Source organism: Ziziphus jujuba, chromosome 2 (genome assembly GCF_031755915.1).
Source record: "Ziziphus jujuba cultivar Dongzao chromosome 2, ASM3175591v1".
Classification (NCBI taxonomy): Eukaryota; Viridiplantae; Streptophyta; class Magnoliopsida; order Rosales; family Rhamnaceae; genus Ziziphus; species Ziziphus jujuba.
The window spans coordinates 14,987,077-15,003,429 of NC_083380.1; the positions used below are offsets into that span (position 1 = coordinate 14,987,077).

A 16,353-nucleotide genomic window follows, 5' to 3' on the forward strand; every position below is an offset into this window, starting at 1 on the left:
TTTAAAAACAATAGCTGAATAGCTTAGGGACCATTGATATTACTTTAAATAATTTTGAATATCAAAAAATAAAATAAAATATTATAAAAATAAAAAAAGATCCGTATTAAAGAAAGATATACCAGCAACTAAATAATTTGTCATCCATGTGAAAAGGTTTTTGTCCTCCAATAAATAGATATACCAGCAACTAAAAAATAAATAGATGAACTTTGTCCTCCAATAAAAATGTTTTCTTTAAAAAGCCATCGAACTGTTATTGGCAGCTATGTAGGTGTCAGGACCCATCCAAGATTCCTCCCCGGAACCCTAGACAAGCCCTGATCCCAGGGAAATACCACCGAACCTTCCAACAGAAAATCCGGCAGCACCTCCCCTAAGGGTAGGACTTATCACAAATTCCCTACACTGAAAATACACTTCTATAATCATCCCCTTATTCCTCCCACATTACTACAAATTGATTCCACAAATTTACAGCACTTCAAAGAACAGTAAATCAGTGCATAAATAATAACTACATGTCCAATACAGTATACAGAGCATTATACAATAAATGTGAAATTAATACCATGACAGATAAGGAAGCAATACAAGATGGAGAGGAAAAAGGGAAGAAATACTTCTTGAACTTTCGGCAACGAACTGAGACGTTGGGCTCGCCCCAGACAATCAACGTCTCCAACCTGGACCTAGGGGAACGGAATTTAAAAATGTGAGATGCTAATCATCTCAGTGAGTGACCCTATCTACTGAACACCTTTAATATTAATAATATACCAAATAAAGAAATTTAATTAATACCAACAACTAAATAGATAAATAAATAATAAACAATTGAAGTAATATTTTCTTTCAAAACCCTCACTATTCACTCCGTTGGAAATGTTCTCCTTTTAAAACATTTTCACAAAACCCGATACTCGTACTTCCCGAAAACCAAGGGATCAAATAATTTAATAAACAACAAATAAATAAATACCCCAAATATAAATAAAATGTAATTAAATATAATAAATAATTTTTGAACACTTTGGGGTTTGAAATTTCTTTATCCGAAAAAAATTTGTACTTGATGCACCACACTATATACTAGTGATGCCCTCCGATACCCAGCGTCCTGAGCACCGACTGGCGGGGAGATTAAAGAGACAAACTTGCAAACGACACTTCGGCGTCCCGACAGTACTGCTGCTGAAACCGTCATCCCGGCCAAGGAGAGGGGCGGCTGTGTGCACTATATAAGACTTGCCTGCCCTCGGTCCAATGGCAACTCACGGGAGACATAATACTTGCGCGGTAAACCACATATACATACACCGGAACACCAATACTGTATGAGTGCGTCTAAAATAATTATTAAATCAACCGTACCGTTCTTTCCAAAATTACCGTGGGAAATATACCAATTTTCACATTTACCATCTCACATATTTTCGTTTAACAAACCCGGTACGAAAACATCGATAACCAATAACCAATAAAAATAATTTTTCTCGCAACACGTGGTTCAACAAATAATATACCACGGGCATAATTATAAAATTAAACCACCAAATTAAACAAATAATTTTATTAAAATATTCAAACCAATTATGCCCAAAAATAATATAAAATCCAGACACAATTAATTACTGAAAATACTTGCTCATGTGTAATAAATACCATTTAATCACAATAAAATAATAATCGGAAATTTCTTAATGACCCCAAATTTCCGTTTAGCACCAATGGGTAAATATATATAAAATAATATTTTTTTCCCGATTATATTTAAAATACACCACATGAGCATAAATTCCAAATATCAAATTAACACAACATAAATATAATTAATTGCCCAAAATAGTTTTCAAGGTGGGTCACTCACCTTAAGCGCGTATATCAGCTAAGATCCTCCTCAGGATCAACTCCACTACTCGTACGCGCACCTAAAACATCCACAGTACACCAACCAAATATATTAATATTTTAATTGGGTGACTCCCAAACGACTACTAAAAGTTATGAGTTATATACCGAATCGAAGCTTGAGTGATGAGGATCACGGATTCAGTCTTACTTTCTGAAGATCGGACCCGAGGTGGCCAGAATTTCGCCGAAAATCTTTCGGGATTCGATTCCTCAATCCTCCCAAACCATTATGAATTGGCCAAAAAGGACCCTGGATTTAGATTCAGGAGGTCAGAATTAGTAGACAGGGACCGGCGGTGCAACTGGATACTCGCCGGAACAGTGACTTCCGGCGAGCCGCCGGGTCCAGCGGCGGCGCGTGCGGTGGCCGTTGGCTGAGATTTTTGGCGATTTTATAGATCGAGGGGAGAGGATTCCAACGGGACCGGTGGTGAAGCAAACAGAGGTCGGACGGCGGAGAGATCAGGGTTTGAAGATTTTCGGCGCCTCGCCGGAAAACGCTCCGATCCCGGCGCATCGGAGGTCCGGTGGCCGTGAAATTTGGTGGGTAGGCCGGACTTGAGGAGGTGTTGAGGGGTGGCTGGCGCGTGTGGCCTGAAAATGGCCGGAAAGGGGTCAAACGGCGGTGGCCGGCGGTGGAGGGGAAAGATCGCCACGAGCTTCACCGGCTCGATCTGGGCGCGTCCGGCGACCGGCGGTCATGCGATTCTGGGGTTTGGCCAGAAATGGGAAGGGGGTTCCGTCTGGCAGGCCCGTGTAGCCCTCCGGTGGCCGGACGGTGGCCAACCGGTGGTGGCCGGTCGTTTCTCTCTCTCCCTCTCTCTCTCTCTCTCTCTCTCTCTCTCTCTCTCTCTCTTTCTCCCTCTTCCCCGGCGTTTTTGCCAAATAAAAGCCACCATGGGTGACACTGTTTATCCACATGGACCAATCAGGTGACGACACATGGCATTTTACTGTTCATCGATTCAAAAATATTAAAATATTATGGTATCCGGCAAACTTCACGTGTCCATAACTTTTTAACCATACGTCCAAATTAAGCGTGCCGCTAGTCTATGAACTCGTATCGATGAGCACTTTACAACCATACCAAAGTCAAAGCAAAATTCTACAACCATAAAAAGTCAACTTCCGGCACCTTTTGGACAGTTTGAATCTCGACTTGTTTTGCCCATAACTTTCAAACCGTAGCTCCGTTTTCAACGTGCTACTAGTCTACGAACTCGTGCCAACGTGTACTTCGTAACCGTACCTCTGTCAACCTAGAATTCCAATCGGGTCAAAAAGTCAACTTTTAACCCCCTTTGGTCAACGGTCAAAGTCAACAGTCAAAGTTGAAAATTTTCCGTTGTACTTTGGAACGGGGTGTTACAGTAGGTCAATGGTTAAATAGATGGAGTTTGTCCTCCAATAAAAATGTTTTCTTTAAAAAGCCATCGAACTGTTATTGGCAACTATGTAGGTCAATGGTTTAGCTGCTAAGTTATTAGCTATTATAATCTATTATATTATTTTATTTGTTTAATTATTTATTTATTTAGTTTTAAAAACAAGAGCTGAATAGCTTAGGGACCATTGCTGTTACTTTAAATAATTTCGAATATCAAAAAATAAAATAAAATATTATAAAAATAAAAAAAGACCCGTATTAAAGAAAGATATACCAGCAACTAAATAATTGGTCATCCATGTGAAAAGGTTTTTGTCCTCCAATAAGTAGATATGCTAGCAACTAAAAAATAAATAGATGGACTTTGTCCTCCAATAAAAATGTTTTCTTTAAAAAGCCATCGAACTGCTATTGGCAGTCAATGGTTAAATAGATGGGCTTTGTCCTCCAATAAAAATGTTTTCTATTAAAAAGCCATCAAACTATTATTGGCAGCTATGTAGGTCAATGGTTTAGCTGCTAAGTTATTAGCTATTATAATCTATTATATTATTTTATTTGTTTAATTATTTATTTATTTAGTTTTAAAAACAAGAGCTGAATAGCTTAGGGACCATTGCTGTTACTTTAAATAATTTTGAATATCAAAAAATAAAATAAAATATTATAAAAATAAAAAAAGACCCGTATTAAAAAAAGATATACCAGCAACTAAATAATTGGTCATCCATGTGAAAAGGTTTTTGTCCTCCAATAAATAGATATACCAGCAACTAAAAAATAAATAGATGGACTTTGTCCTCCAATAAAAATGTTTTCTTTAAAAAGCCATCGAACTGTTATTGGAAGACAAAGACCATCTATTTATTTATTTATTTTTTTACTTTTAGAAACAAGAACCAGAGTAGCTCACTGACGGTTGCTGTTACTTTAAATAATTTCAAACATCAAAAAATGAAATAAAATATTGTATAAATAAAAAAAGACTTGTATTAAAGAAAGATATACCAGCAACTAAATAATGCATCACATCATGGTCATCCATGTGAAAAGGTTTTTGTCCTCCAATAAATAGATATATCACCAACTCAATAAAAAAGTTTTCTTTAAAAAGTCATCGAACTGTTATTGGAAGATAAAGACCATCTATTTATTTATTTTATTTTGGAAACAAAAACCGAGTAGCTCATGGACAGTTGCTGTTACTTTGAATAATTTCAAGCATCAAAAAGCAAAATAAAATATTGTAAAAAAAAAAAAAAGACTTGTATTAAAGAAATATATACCAGCAACTAAATAATGCATCACATCGTGGTCATCCATGTGAAAAGGTTTTTGTCCTCCAATAAATAGATATACCAGCAACTGAAAAATAAATAGATGGTTTTTGTCTTCCAATAAAAAAGTTTTTTTTAAAAAGCCTATTGTTATTGGAGGACAAAGACCATCTATTTATTTATTTATTTATCTATTACTTTTAGAAACAAGAACCAAGTAGAAACAAGAACTGAATAACTCACGGACAGTTGTTGTTACTTTAAATAATTTTGAATATCAAAAAATAAAATAAAATATTCTACAAATAAAAAAAGACTTGTATTAAAGAAAGATATACCATCAACTAAATAATGCGTCACAGTGAGGTCATCCATTTGAAAAGGTTTTTGTCCTCCAATAAATAAATATACTAGCAACTAAGAAATAAATAGATAATCTTTGTCCTCCAATAAAAAGGTTTTCTTTAAAAAGCCATTGAACTATTATTGGAAGAAAAAGACCATCTATTTTTTATTATTTATTATTTACTTTTAGAAACAAGAACCAAGTAGCTTACGGACAGTTGCTGTTATTTTAAATAATTTCAAAAATCAAAAAATAAAATAAAATATTGTAAGAATAAAAAAGACCTGTACTAAAGAAAGATATACCAGCAACTAAATAATGCATCACATCGTGGTCATCCATGTGAAAAGGTTTTTGTCCTCCTATAAATAGATATATCAGCAACTAAAAAATAAATAGATGGTTTTTGTCTTCCAATAAAAGGTTTTCTTCAAAAAACCATCCAATTGTTATTGGAGGACAAATACCATCTATTTATTTATTTATTTATTACTTTTAGAAACAAGAACCGAGTAACTCATGGACAGTTGCTGTTACTTTAAATAATTTCGAATATCAAAAAATAAAATAAAATATTATAAAAATAAAAAAAAGACTTGTATTAAAGAAAGATATGCCAGCAACTAAATAATGCATCACATTGTGGTCATCAATGTGAGTAGATTTTTGTCCTCCAATAAATAAATATACCGGCAACTAAAAAATAAATAGATGGTCTTTGTCCTCCAATAAAAAGGTTTTTTTTTTTTTTTAAAAGCCATCGAATTGTTATTAGAAGACAAAGACCATCTATTTATTTATTTATATTTTACTTTTAGAAACAAGAACTGAGTAGCTCACGAACCATTGCTATTACTTTAAATAATTTCAAACATCAAAAAAATAAAATAAAATATTGTAAAAATAAAAAAAGACTTGTATTAAAGAAAGATATACGAGCAAGTAAATAATACATCACATCATGGTCATCCATGTGAAAAGGTTTTGTCCTCCAATAAAAAAGATATACCGGCAAACTAAAAAATAAATAGACGGTTTTTGTCCTCCAATAAAAAAGTTTTTTTTTAAAAAGCCATCGAATTGTTATTGGAGGACAAAGACCATCTATTTATTTATTACTTTTTAAAAACTATATTATTAGCAAATTTGTTAATATAAGGAATTAACTAGCACATTGATTGAGGGTCAGGTTAATATCTATTTTTTTTTATCATTAGGGTTACATAAATTTAAAATTTAATATATGAAAAATTGTGGACATTACTTCTAATGTCATATTAATATTTGTTTTTTGTTTTTTATTCCAACCTAATTATGTATGATTTGATTATCTCATATATTTGTTAATGTCAATAGTTAGTTTGTTAGAAAGTAAAATATTTGAAGGGGATAAAAAGATTATAATAATAAAAAAAAAGTTACTTGAAAGTTGAAGAGGAAAACCAATTTACTAAACGCCCTTGACTCTTTTCTGTTATTTTTTTTGAATGAAAAGAAAAAATTAATTTACTAAACATGCTTGTTTCTTTTTCGTTTTTTAGTTTTAATTTTAATTTTTTTGATAAGAAAACACGCTTGATCCTTGTTCTGAAGGATAGATAGAAAAGTGAAGCGAAAAACATCCTATCCTATCAATACCTCATTTTATTTGGTATATAGATAGAAATGTGAAAAGAAATTAGTAAAACAGTTTAATTGTTAAATTACTATTGAAAATAATAATTAAGATGTTATAAGATATTTATTGGTAGTTTCACCAAATATATATATATATATATATATATGCACTCTTTCAATTTTCAAATTTTGGGGGAATTAAAACTAGTTTACCAAACACGCACGCTTTTATTCTTGTTAAAAAACCCTATCAATCCCCAATTTTATTTGGTGCGGGTGAAAGTGTGAAAAAGAAAAAAAAGATAGAGTTTAATAGCTAAATTACTATTGCAAATTCTCATCCCTCTCACTCGTTCCTTCTACTTGCCTTTCACTTTTCCACACTTTTTAGATAATGGATTCAAAATTTCGACCCCGCTTTTTTAGGTTAAAATATTATTGTAAACCTAACAAGAAAAGAATAAAAAAATTACTGTCATTGAAGCGAAGCGAAGCGTATTATAAATATTTAAATGGAAGAAAGTGGAAGCAAGCCTACACCTTGTCATATTTCTCTCGAGGGAATTATCTCTGTCAAATTGTGAACCATTCAGACATTTGGAACAATTAGCCAAATGGCAAGGCTTTACCCCTCTGGCGTAGTCAACAGTATCATTGAGCGGCTACATTCTGAAGCTGTTCGACAAATTGGTGTGACGGATGAGCTTTCGGGACTCGAAAAGACATTTTCGAGCGTAAAAGCTGTACTTACTGATGCAGAGAAGAAGCAGAGGGCTGACAAAGCGGTCAAACGCTGGCTGGAGAGGCTTGAAGATGCAGTTTATGAAGCTGAGGAGTTGGTGGACGAGTTGTCCTACGAGGCTTTGAGACAACAACGTGCAGGGATGCTCGGAAGGGACAGCATTACCAAGAAGGTATGTACTTTCTTCTCAACCTCCTTGAATCAAGTTGCCTTGCATGGCAAGCTCGGTAACAAAGTTAAAGCTATTAACAAAAGATTAGCTGCAATTAGAGATGATAGAGACTTTGCTTTGGAGAAGAGACACGAGGAGGATATAGTTGTCACTGGAGGGGAGGAGCCTACTCCCTCATATGTACCTGAAGATGAAGTAATTGCGTTGGAAAGTGATAAGATGGCAATCAAACAATATCTTTTGGATGCCACTAAAAGTAACAAAGAGAATGTACAGGTGATTGCTATAGTTGGCATGGGCGGTGCAGGAAAATCCACACTTGCTAAGTTGGCATATAATGATGAGGAGGTGGTAAAGCATTTTGATTTAAGATTGTGGGTAAATCTCTCTGATAATTTTGATGAGAGATTCGTCATTAGAAATATAGTTAAATATGCAACCAAGAAAGATTTTGAAAACCTAGAGACGTATCAATTGAAGCAGAAACTTGGTAAAATAGTGAGGGGAAAACGTTATCTCCTTGTACTTGTTGACGTGCAGTATGTCAGTGACAAATGGACAAGTTTGAAACTTTTGTTATCAGGTTGTGCATATGGGAGTAAAATAATAATAACAACTCGTTCATGTGACTTTGCACATACTATGGGCACAATGCCACCATATGAGTTGTCATTAAGTAAAGAAAAATCTTGGGATCTATTTCAAGAGATGGCTTTTATGAATAGAGAGGAGCCAATCAATTCTGAGATTGAGGAAACTAGGAGAAGAATTGTTGACATTTGTTCAGGGAATCTTTTTTTGATAAGGACAATAGGAAGGATTTTTTATTCAAAAAACCCAAAAACAGAATGGTCCTCCCTCCTGGAAATGCTAGAATGTAGAAGTCGGGAGGCACCCCACGGTTATGTTTTTCGGATGCTGGAAATTGCTTATGAGAATCTCCCATCGCATTGAAACAATGCTTAGCCTACTTTAGCATATTCTTTCAAGGTTTTGAAATTAATGTTGAAACCTTAATAAATCTTTGGATGGCACAGGGGTTTATTTATTCATCACCAAGAAAACATATAATGGAGGATGTGGACTATGAGTATTTTCAATATTTATACTGGCTATGCTTCTTTGAAGAAGTTGAAAAAGACGAGAACGGCATTGCAAGGAAGTGCAGAATGTCACCCCTTATTCACGCTATTGCAAGTTGGGAAGCAGCACCAATTTTAGTTACGCTATCTGAGGGACAACATAATGGAATTGATAGATGTAAGACGCAGCATGTCTCATTTAACTTTCATTTAGATTCATCATCACAAGTTCCAACTTCATTGGTTGATGCAAAAAGAATTCGCACAATTCTTTTGAATAATCAGATGCTTTTGGAAACAGAAGGGACACAAAGTCAGTCAATTTGCGATAAGATTGTCTCAAATTGTAAATTGTTACGCGTATTGGATTTGCATAATACAGGGATCAAAATGGTGCCGGTTTCCATTGGTATGTTGAAACATCTACGATATCTTGATGTTTCTCATAATACAGCCATTAAATCATTGCCAAATTCAATTACCATGCTGCTGCATTTGACAGTGCTGAAACTCTCCTCCTGTTATGGACTCCAAGAATTGCCAAGAGATATTCAGAAACTAGTCAGCCTCAGACATCTTGAGATTGATTGGTGCTACAGTTTAACTCATTTGCCACGTGGACTGGGTCATCTTACTCAACTTCAGACATTATCAGAATTTGTTCTGAATAAGGGCAATCGTGATTCATGTTCGATAAGCGAATTAGCGGGACTGAACAATTTGAGAGGAAAGCTCAAAATTAAAAACTTGGAAAATGGCATATATAATTCCAAGGCTGGAATATTGAAGGAGAAACAGCATCTTAGATCCCTAACACTAGCTTGGGATTCGGATGTCCATAAAGATACAGCTAAAGATCAATTGGATTGCCTGGAGTCGCCTTCCAATATCGAAGAATTGGCTTTAGTCCGCTATGAGGGTATCGAGTTTTCCAATTGGCTGTCCTTACTCAACAACTTGGTTAAATTTTCGTTACGAAATTGTAAATGCCAACATCTACCGCCCCTCAGTCAGCTTTCATCTCTTAAGGTTTTGATGCTAGATCAGATGACTGATTTGAAGTATATCTCCAACAAGTATGAGAATGGTTATTCTTCATCAGCAGCAGCAGCATTTTTTTCCATCACTGGAAGAACTTAGGCTTACAGAATTGCCTAAACTTGAGGGATGGTGGGGAGGTGATAATTCTTTGGTAACTGCATCATCATTGCCATCATTTCCTCGCCTTTCTAAATTGATGATTGAAGATTGCCCCAAGTTGAGTTCCATGCCTCTTTACACTCATTTAACAGAGTGGCTAGTGTTGGATAATACTAGTTTGGAGACATTCCAACAAACAATGAATACATCCAGGTCATCACAAGTACCCTCAGAGACAAACAAAGAATGGTCAGCAGCATCAACTTTCTCTGCAGTTTTTGCTTCATCTTCCCACTCCAGATTGCAAAGTCTGTGTATTATTGGGATTAAGAAGCTTGACATTACCTATAGTGATAAGATTAGGTGGGAAGGCCTTAGAAATCTACGCTTTCTGAGATTTGATTATCTACCAAAGCTAAAAAAGCTCCCCGAAGGTCTTCAGCAAGTTACCACCCTCCGGGAACTCCATATCTGGCGCTGTAATATGGAGACTCTTCCAGAATGGATAGGGAAGTTCAAGTTGCTTACAGTACTTGGAATTTTAGTGTGCCCTTACTTGAATTCACTACCTGAAGCAATAAAAAGCCTCTCCTCTTTAATAACATTGGAGATTGTGGATTGTCCAATCTTATTGGAAAGATGCAAAAGCAAAACTGGTGCAGATTGGCATAAGATTGTACACATTCTAGATCTGTTACTCCAGCGACCTCAATCTTCTTTCTCATCTTCAAGTAGTCGAAATTAGGTAACATCTTTTACTAGTATTTATGCATTTTACCTCTCATTTATGCCATTAAAAAAAAAAGAAAATCTAAGTGAAAAGGAGCTTTTCTTATTTCTTATTATTCTGTACCAGCTTCAACAATGATGTACCATAAACGTGTCTTGAACAATGTTGTCAATAAATCAAAGGAGCTTGATTTAGTGTCATGAAGGCTGCTGGACCTTGAAGAAAAGATCAAGGACATAAGAGGTGATTTTTTATAGTAGCTATTTGGAGCAACAGAACAAGAGATTTCAGGAGTTGATGAACAGGATATGTAGTGTCAGGTACAAGCAGTTCTTCAATCAATCCTCTTTTTTTCGCAATGTTTATAATATGCTTATTTGATATTCTTCTTATATGTATTTTGCTTTAATATTTAAGAACTATTGTAACTTTTGAGTCTTAGTACTTCATCTATATATGTTTATTATATTAGTTATGTGTATCTATATATATATAGATATATTAATTTTCCTAGCTTTTAGGTTGCTATAATCATTATTATTGTATTCAATCAAAGTGCGAACAGCGGTTTGAGATGAAACACACATCTGCTTGTTGCTAATACAATTCTTATGTGAATTAAATAAAATGTTAAAATTTAAATATTATTTATTATTCGCTAAAGTTAGAATTATTGATTTGTGCAACAAAAAATGATGTATACAATGATGATTGAAGAGTAATATGAAGGTGGCATGGAGAACCAACTTACAAGGTAACCATACTCTTGAAGTAGATTTGCCGTAATTTTTTTTGGCTTTTCCATGCAGCAAAGAGGAGCTTATGCATTCCAAATTCTACTTTTTTAGCTCACCATACATTTTCCTCGAAAATGTTCAACTTACAACCATTCTGCTATGGCCTAAAGTCCTTACTGAAATAATTTGATTGCTCTGCAGGGGTAGAATTAGCAATCTTATACCAGTTATGGAATTATGTACTTTTTCGTTGAATGCTATAAATTGATATCAATATTTAAGAATACGTAACATAATTTAGTTACATTTGGACAGGATTGTCCCATCTTGTTACAAACATGCCAAAAGAAAAGGAGTTTCTTGGTTTGAAAGATGATTTCTATTCAAATACTATTTCAGGATTGGCATATATAATCCTCTTGTGGTTTAGTTGAAGAATTTTAGTTATGATCTCATTCAATAGGTTAGAAATAAACATCTTATAAGAATATTACACAATAATTCTTGATTGGAAAGCAAATTTTCTAATTCAACCAAAGAAGGTATAACTGCCCAATCTTGGAACTAACAATAAAACTTCTTTTCTTGGACCTCAATCCATGAATAATAAATTTTCCTTTTCATTGTAAAGCTGCAACTATAGTTGTTGGATTGAATCTAGAAATCTCATGGCATGGGGATTTTACATAGTTAAGATATTGAATTGTCATCTCTTTTAGGTTATTCAACAACAGCTTGTTCTGTGACTTTGTGTCATTTTTCATTAAGAACAGTGCTGCAAAAGTATCCCCGGCTTCCTTTGGCGTCTTGACCTCTCTAACATGCTCTGTTGAGGGGAAATAATCACTTATATTATATTATTAATTTTACTAGACGTTTACATACAAATAGCATACCCACATGTTGCTACAGCCACCTAGGACATCCTAAACCGGGCCCACATTAATCCACTATATTTGGACACCACTTACACAAATTAGCACTCTACCAAACCTTGCTCTCACTTACACTAACCAAGAGCCTCCTTGGAGCTCACATTACATGGCAGCCCATCTTCTCTTTATATAGTTTGCCCACGGCAGTTGCTGAACTTACTCAAAGCTTCTGGATTTCTCCTCAGAGTCGGTGCTCCACATTAAAAGCTTAAATATTTTCTTCACCAATTCCAAAGCTTTACTTGTTTCCATGCATATCAAACGTAATAGATATAATAGGTAATTTTAGAAATCGAAGTCAATGTTGAATATTCTTCAATTCTAGCTTGTGCATCATAAACTAACTATTCTTGAAACAACCACACATTTTCTTACTCTATGAACTCTCACTTCACACATCCACAGAAAGCACACCTTCCTTTCTTTTAATAAATGCACTTTGTTGGCTATTTTGCCACTCTCATAGCTATTGGTTGTAGGCTTTTCTATTATGGATGCAATCTTTCTGTCTGATCAAATTGCTAAATTCTTGGAGAACACAAAATGCTTGTCCATCTTAGTTAGACAGCTCTGTATCTTAGAAAGTTGGTGAAAATTCTTCAACATATATGTTGGACCAATTGGATTCCAAAGGTTTCTTTTTTCCAAGTTGGATTTGTCAATGCTACGGTATTTAGCCCTGTCTTACTGCAAAGTATTTCAGATCACTAGTCCTAAATCTGGTCTAGTTTTGTGGAACCTTATTTGGGTCATATTCTGTCTACATATGCTTAGATTGTAAAATTTTGAAAATGGCAAATATATTAATTAATATCAAAAAACCTATTTTCGTCTGCCCAAATTGAACTCTCAATTAAGATCTTAAATACCTCCATGCTTCAGCCCCTTTACGTATGCCATCTCCCCTGCTGCTTCTTTGACTACTTTCAGCATTTCCATGTGAAAGGTATAGCATTTGGATTGGCAACTTACAGTGAAATACATAAAAGCAGCTGTACTTATTTGGTAAATATTAATGCCACAGAAAACAAGTATACACCATAAAGTGAACAGGTTGAAGAAAGAAAACGAATATCATAGAAGCATAGACAAATTACCACCAATTCCCTTTTCATCTATTCCATTGGATTTATATTGTCATCCAACAGCCTAGATGACAACGAACATTAGTGATAACTCCTAGATTGGCCTGGTAGTAAAGTTTCCTACCCGAATTTGTTAAAAGAAGAGGTAAAAAAATTAAGAATAAAAAAAAATAAAAGTAGGCATTTGTGAATTCATTGTTCGTTTGCTGTAGCTAAGGCACGGTGGTAGACTAGCTAGGTTTTCTCTGGATGGAATGGACTTTTTGATGATTGGAGTATGGACGAAATTCAGACGCTATTGATGGAGTGATGGGAAGCTTTCCTTTTCAAGCAACTTCATGCCTCCTATATCTTCCATAACATTAAGTCAATGAGCTAAGAAACCATGCACTAAATCTAAATACCGTATTTCGTCTCCCCTGAAAATATTCTTCCTTCAATTTGCTTCTCTACAACAATTGCCAATGATTCCACGGCAGCTTTGATTGCCTTCTCCTTTTTTTCTCCTTCCATTTTGAAAGCTTCCCATACTTCAGTTATAAGCTGGAAACAAAAGAAATTCAGTACACTAAGAACATTATACATACATACATACATTTATGCATTCGTATTTACATATATACTACATAGCGAAAAAAGTATGTGGTTTCAAGCACGTCTGTACCTTCTGATCAGCAAACTTAGCCAGCGCACGAGCGATGTCTTTCTCCAATGGCCCATGAGGAAGCAATGGGTAATGTTTCCAAACCTGATCAATATGCTTAAGGATGATAAGGGATTTAGCTAATGGTTTGCCATGATGAAGATTTGTTGGGACTTTTTTATGAGCAGGGTTAGATTTGAGATGTAAAGGGCTTTTTATTTATCAATTTTTACTCTATGAATGCATATTCCATACCTTTATAAGCTTCAATTCACATTTAATTCTTGCACGGTAAGAGCTTTGGTGTGTGACAATCAGCTTCAATTCTCACATTTTCTCAATCTTTGTGTAGCTATGCTATAATATAATAAAAATTTCCTAGCCTTTTTTTTTTTATGTGTATTTTATAAGATGTCCCAAATAGAAAAATTCAAAGATTTAAATAAATAAATAAATAACTCAAAATATACTGCATATATATGGATCAATGGGGATCTATTTTACCCTCACCTTTTTCAAAACTCAGTTATCAAATTCCTAATTGAAATCAAGCACCAAAGTTAGAATATGCGCAGAAAGTAAAATAATTTTTTTAGATGAAGAATTCAGAAATCTTGAACTCTCAGCAAACAAACAAAACTAAGTTATTAAGTAGAAGAGAATATATATTAATATGTATTATCCACTGTTGAGGCTCATTTACATCATCGCTTGCGGAACTTAACAATGAACTTTGGCATGGACATGAGCTTTTCATTTCATTTACGTAAGGAGCAGTAAAAGAACTTACATGAGGCTCTAAAAATAAATAAAAAAGTAAAAATGAAGTAAAGAAAGAGAAGTGAAAAGGAACTTTTAATATCATAACTAATGTTAGAACTTTCGTTTTCAGTTTTTATATCATATAAAAAAAATAAAAAATAAAAAAAACTAAACTTAAAACAAGATTTTAGGGGAAAAAAAGAAAAAAGAAAAGAAAACTTAAAACAGAAATTTAAAACGAAATTTAAAGTGACGAAAAAAGAAGAAACTAAACTTAAAACACGTTTTAATATATAAATCACTAATATTTCAGGAAAAAAAAAAAACCTCAAAACACTAGAAATTAAAAAAAAGAATTTAATATATATCAGATCATATATGCTTATTAATTAAATAATTCCAACATGCATATTAATATATTTTATAAACATTTATAAAACCATTACATAATTATATTTTTTTTAACATTTATAAAACCACTATAAAATTCATAGAAATACATTGTTGATAATCACTTATACTTTTAAATTCATGCATTGAGTATTTAAAAAAAAAAAATTCATGTATAATTTTTTTTTTTTTAATCTTTAACAAAATCAATGGACAAAAGAATAATTTTTTTTTTCAATTATAGTTCAAAAAAAAATTTAAGAACAAGATTAAACATTCATTAAAGTGAAAGCACAAATTAAGGAGAAAGATTTTAATTTTTTTAAACAAAAGATTTTATGGTTAAAATCAAATTATTCAACCTTAATTAAGCCTTTAACTTACAAAATCATCACGCTTCACTTTCACTTCTTAAATTTCTAGAGTTCACAAAATCCCCTTTTTACACTTGTCAAAACCTAATATCGATTATTTATTTATTAATTTTTTTTTTTTTTGTGAATTTGTTAAAAAAACTGTGTAAAAATGTTGCCCGTATGAAGAAGAAAATTAAAATATTAAAAAAGAAAACTGAAGGGAAATTAAAAAATATTTTAATGGGAGTAACATGAAAAAGGCATACTTTAAAAAGCTTTGGATTTGGTGAGAAGGAATTGGCAGTCAGGTGCGTCGCTTTCTCATAGGGAACGCTCCTCTTCATCACTAGTGTGCGAGAAAGCGGAGGATTTGGCTTCTCCTATGTATCGCAGAAGAAAAGTATCTTGAAGATGAAGGATTTTTTATGCGGAGAAACATAGTTTGGGACTTCGGCTCAAGATGGGTTTGTCTTGAAATCTTTCTCCTGCCTTTGATTGTTCATTTTCTGGTCAAATTTGATATGGGTTTTAGTGGATGTGCGAAACATTTTTGCTTCTTTCATATTTTGTTTTTATTTATTTATTTAGTTTTTTGATGAGCATGTGGGTTTTTGGTTTGAGGTGATAATGGGTATACGGTAATGAAAGGCATGCACTTTGTCATCTTAGCTAATTCTTTTGATATTCAATTTTCGAAGATTATTACTATTGATTTTGAAAAACATTTGTTGATGATATCGACTAAGTTGTGAGTAGAAGAGGAGTAAAATTTCTTACTAGATTATTTTAGAGCTGAATTCTAATGCAGCCGAAGATTTTTTGCTCACTCTCTGTGAACTCTCACTTTTTTCGCACTGATCCTCAGAAAGCACACCTTCCTTCCTTTCGATGCTTGCACTATGTTGGTTACTTTACCGACTTTCATTGCTTCTAGAATCTTCTAGTATGAATACAGGATTGCTGTCTGATCAAATTGCTAATTTCTTGGAGAACACGAAATGCTTGTCTAACTTGGTCTGGAAAAATCTGCATCTT

General features: G+C 33.7%; 3 protein-coding genes across 3 annotated transcripts; 2 read left to right on the forward strand and 1 right to left on the reverse strand.

Annotated features, from left to right (window-relative positions):
* The first annotated feature begins 7,158 nt into the window (after positions 1 to 7,158).
* On the forward strand, positions 7,159 to 8,412 carry LOC125422630 (putative disease resistance protein RGA3). Its single transcript, XM_048474714.2, has one exon. It carries the CDS (start codon positions 7,159 to 7,161, stop codon positions 8,410 to 8,412), a length of 1,254 nt encoding a protein of 417 aa, XP_048330671.2.
* Positions 8,413 to 8,528: 116 nt separating this feature from the next.
* Positions 8,529 to 10,425, forward strand: LOC132800736 (putative disease resistance protein RGA1). Its single transcript, XM_060814993.1, has 2 exons — positions 8,529 to 9,500; positions 9,643 to 10,425. Exons 1-2 carry the CDS (start codon positions 8,529 to 8,531, stop codon positions 10,423 to 10,425), a joined length of 1,755 nt encoding a protein of 584 aa, XP_060670976.1.
* A 3,138-nt stretch (positions 10,426 to 13,563) lies between these two features.
* On the reverse strand, positions 13,564 to 15,662 carry LOC132800737 (glutathione S-transferase U2-like). Its single transcript, XM_060814994.1, has 3 exons — positions 15,585 to 15,662; positions 13,832 to 13,915; positions 13,564 to 13,710 (listed from the first exon to the last, which is right to left on the reverse strand). The coding sequence occupies exons 1-3, from the start codon at positions 15,660 to 15,662 to the stop codon at positions 13,564 to 13,566; spliced, it is 309 nt and encodes a 102-aa protein (XP_060670977.1).
* Positions 15,663 to 16,353: the final 691 nt, after the last annotated feature.

Excerpts from the sequence above, each read along its gene's own strand:
- LOC132800737 (XM_060814994.1), bottom strand. The coding sequence starts at position 15,662 with ATGAAGAGGAGCGTTCCCTATGAGAAAGCGACGCACCTGACTGCCAAT. Across the intron at positions 13,916-15,584 it reads CAAATCCAAAGCTTTTTAAA|GTTTGGAAACATTACCCATT; the intron begins GTATGCCTTTTT and ends CATATTGATCAG. Across the intron at positions 13,711-13,831 it reads CTAAGTTTGCTGATCAGAAG|CTTATAACTGAAGTATGGGA; the intron begins GTACAGACGTGC and ends TTTTGTTTCCAG.
- LOC132800736 (XM_060814993.1), top strand. The coding sequence starts at position 8,529 with ATGGAGGATGTGGACTATGAGTATTTTCAATATTTATACTGGCTATGC. Across the intron at positions 9,501-9,642 it reads TGTCCTTACTCAACAACTTG|CAGCAGCAGCATTTTTTTCC; the intron begins GTTAAATTTTCG and ends ATTCTTCATCAG.
- LOC125422630 (XM_048474714.2), top strand. The coding sequence starts at position 7,159 with ATGGCAAGGCTTTACCCCTCTGGCGTAGTCAACAGTATCATTGAGCGG.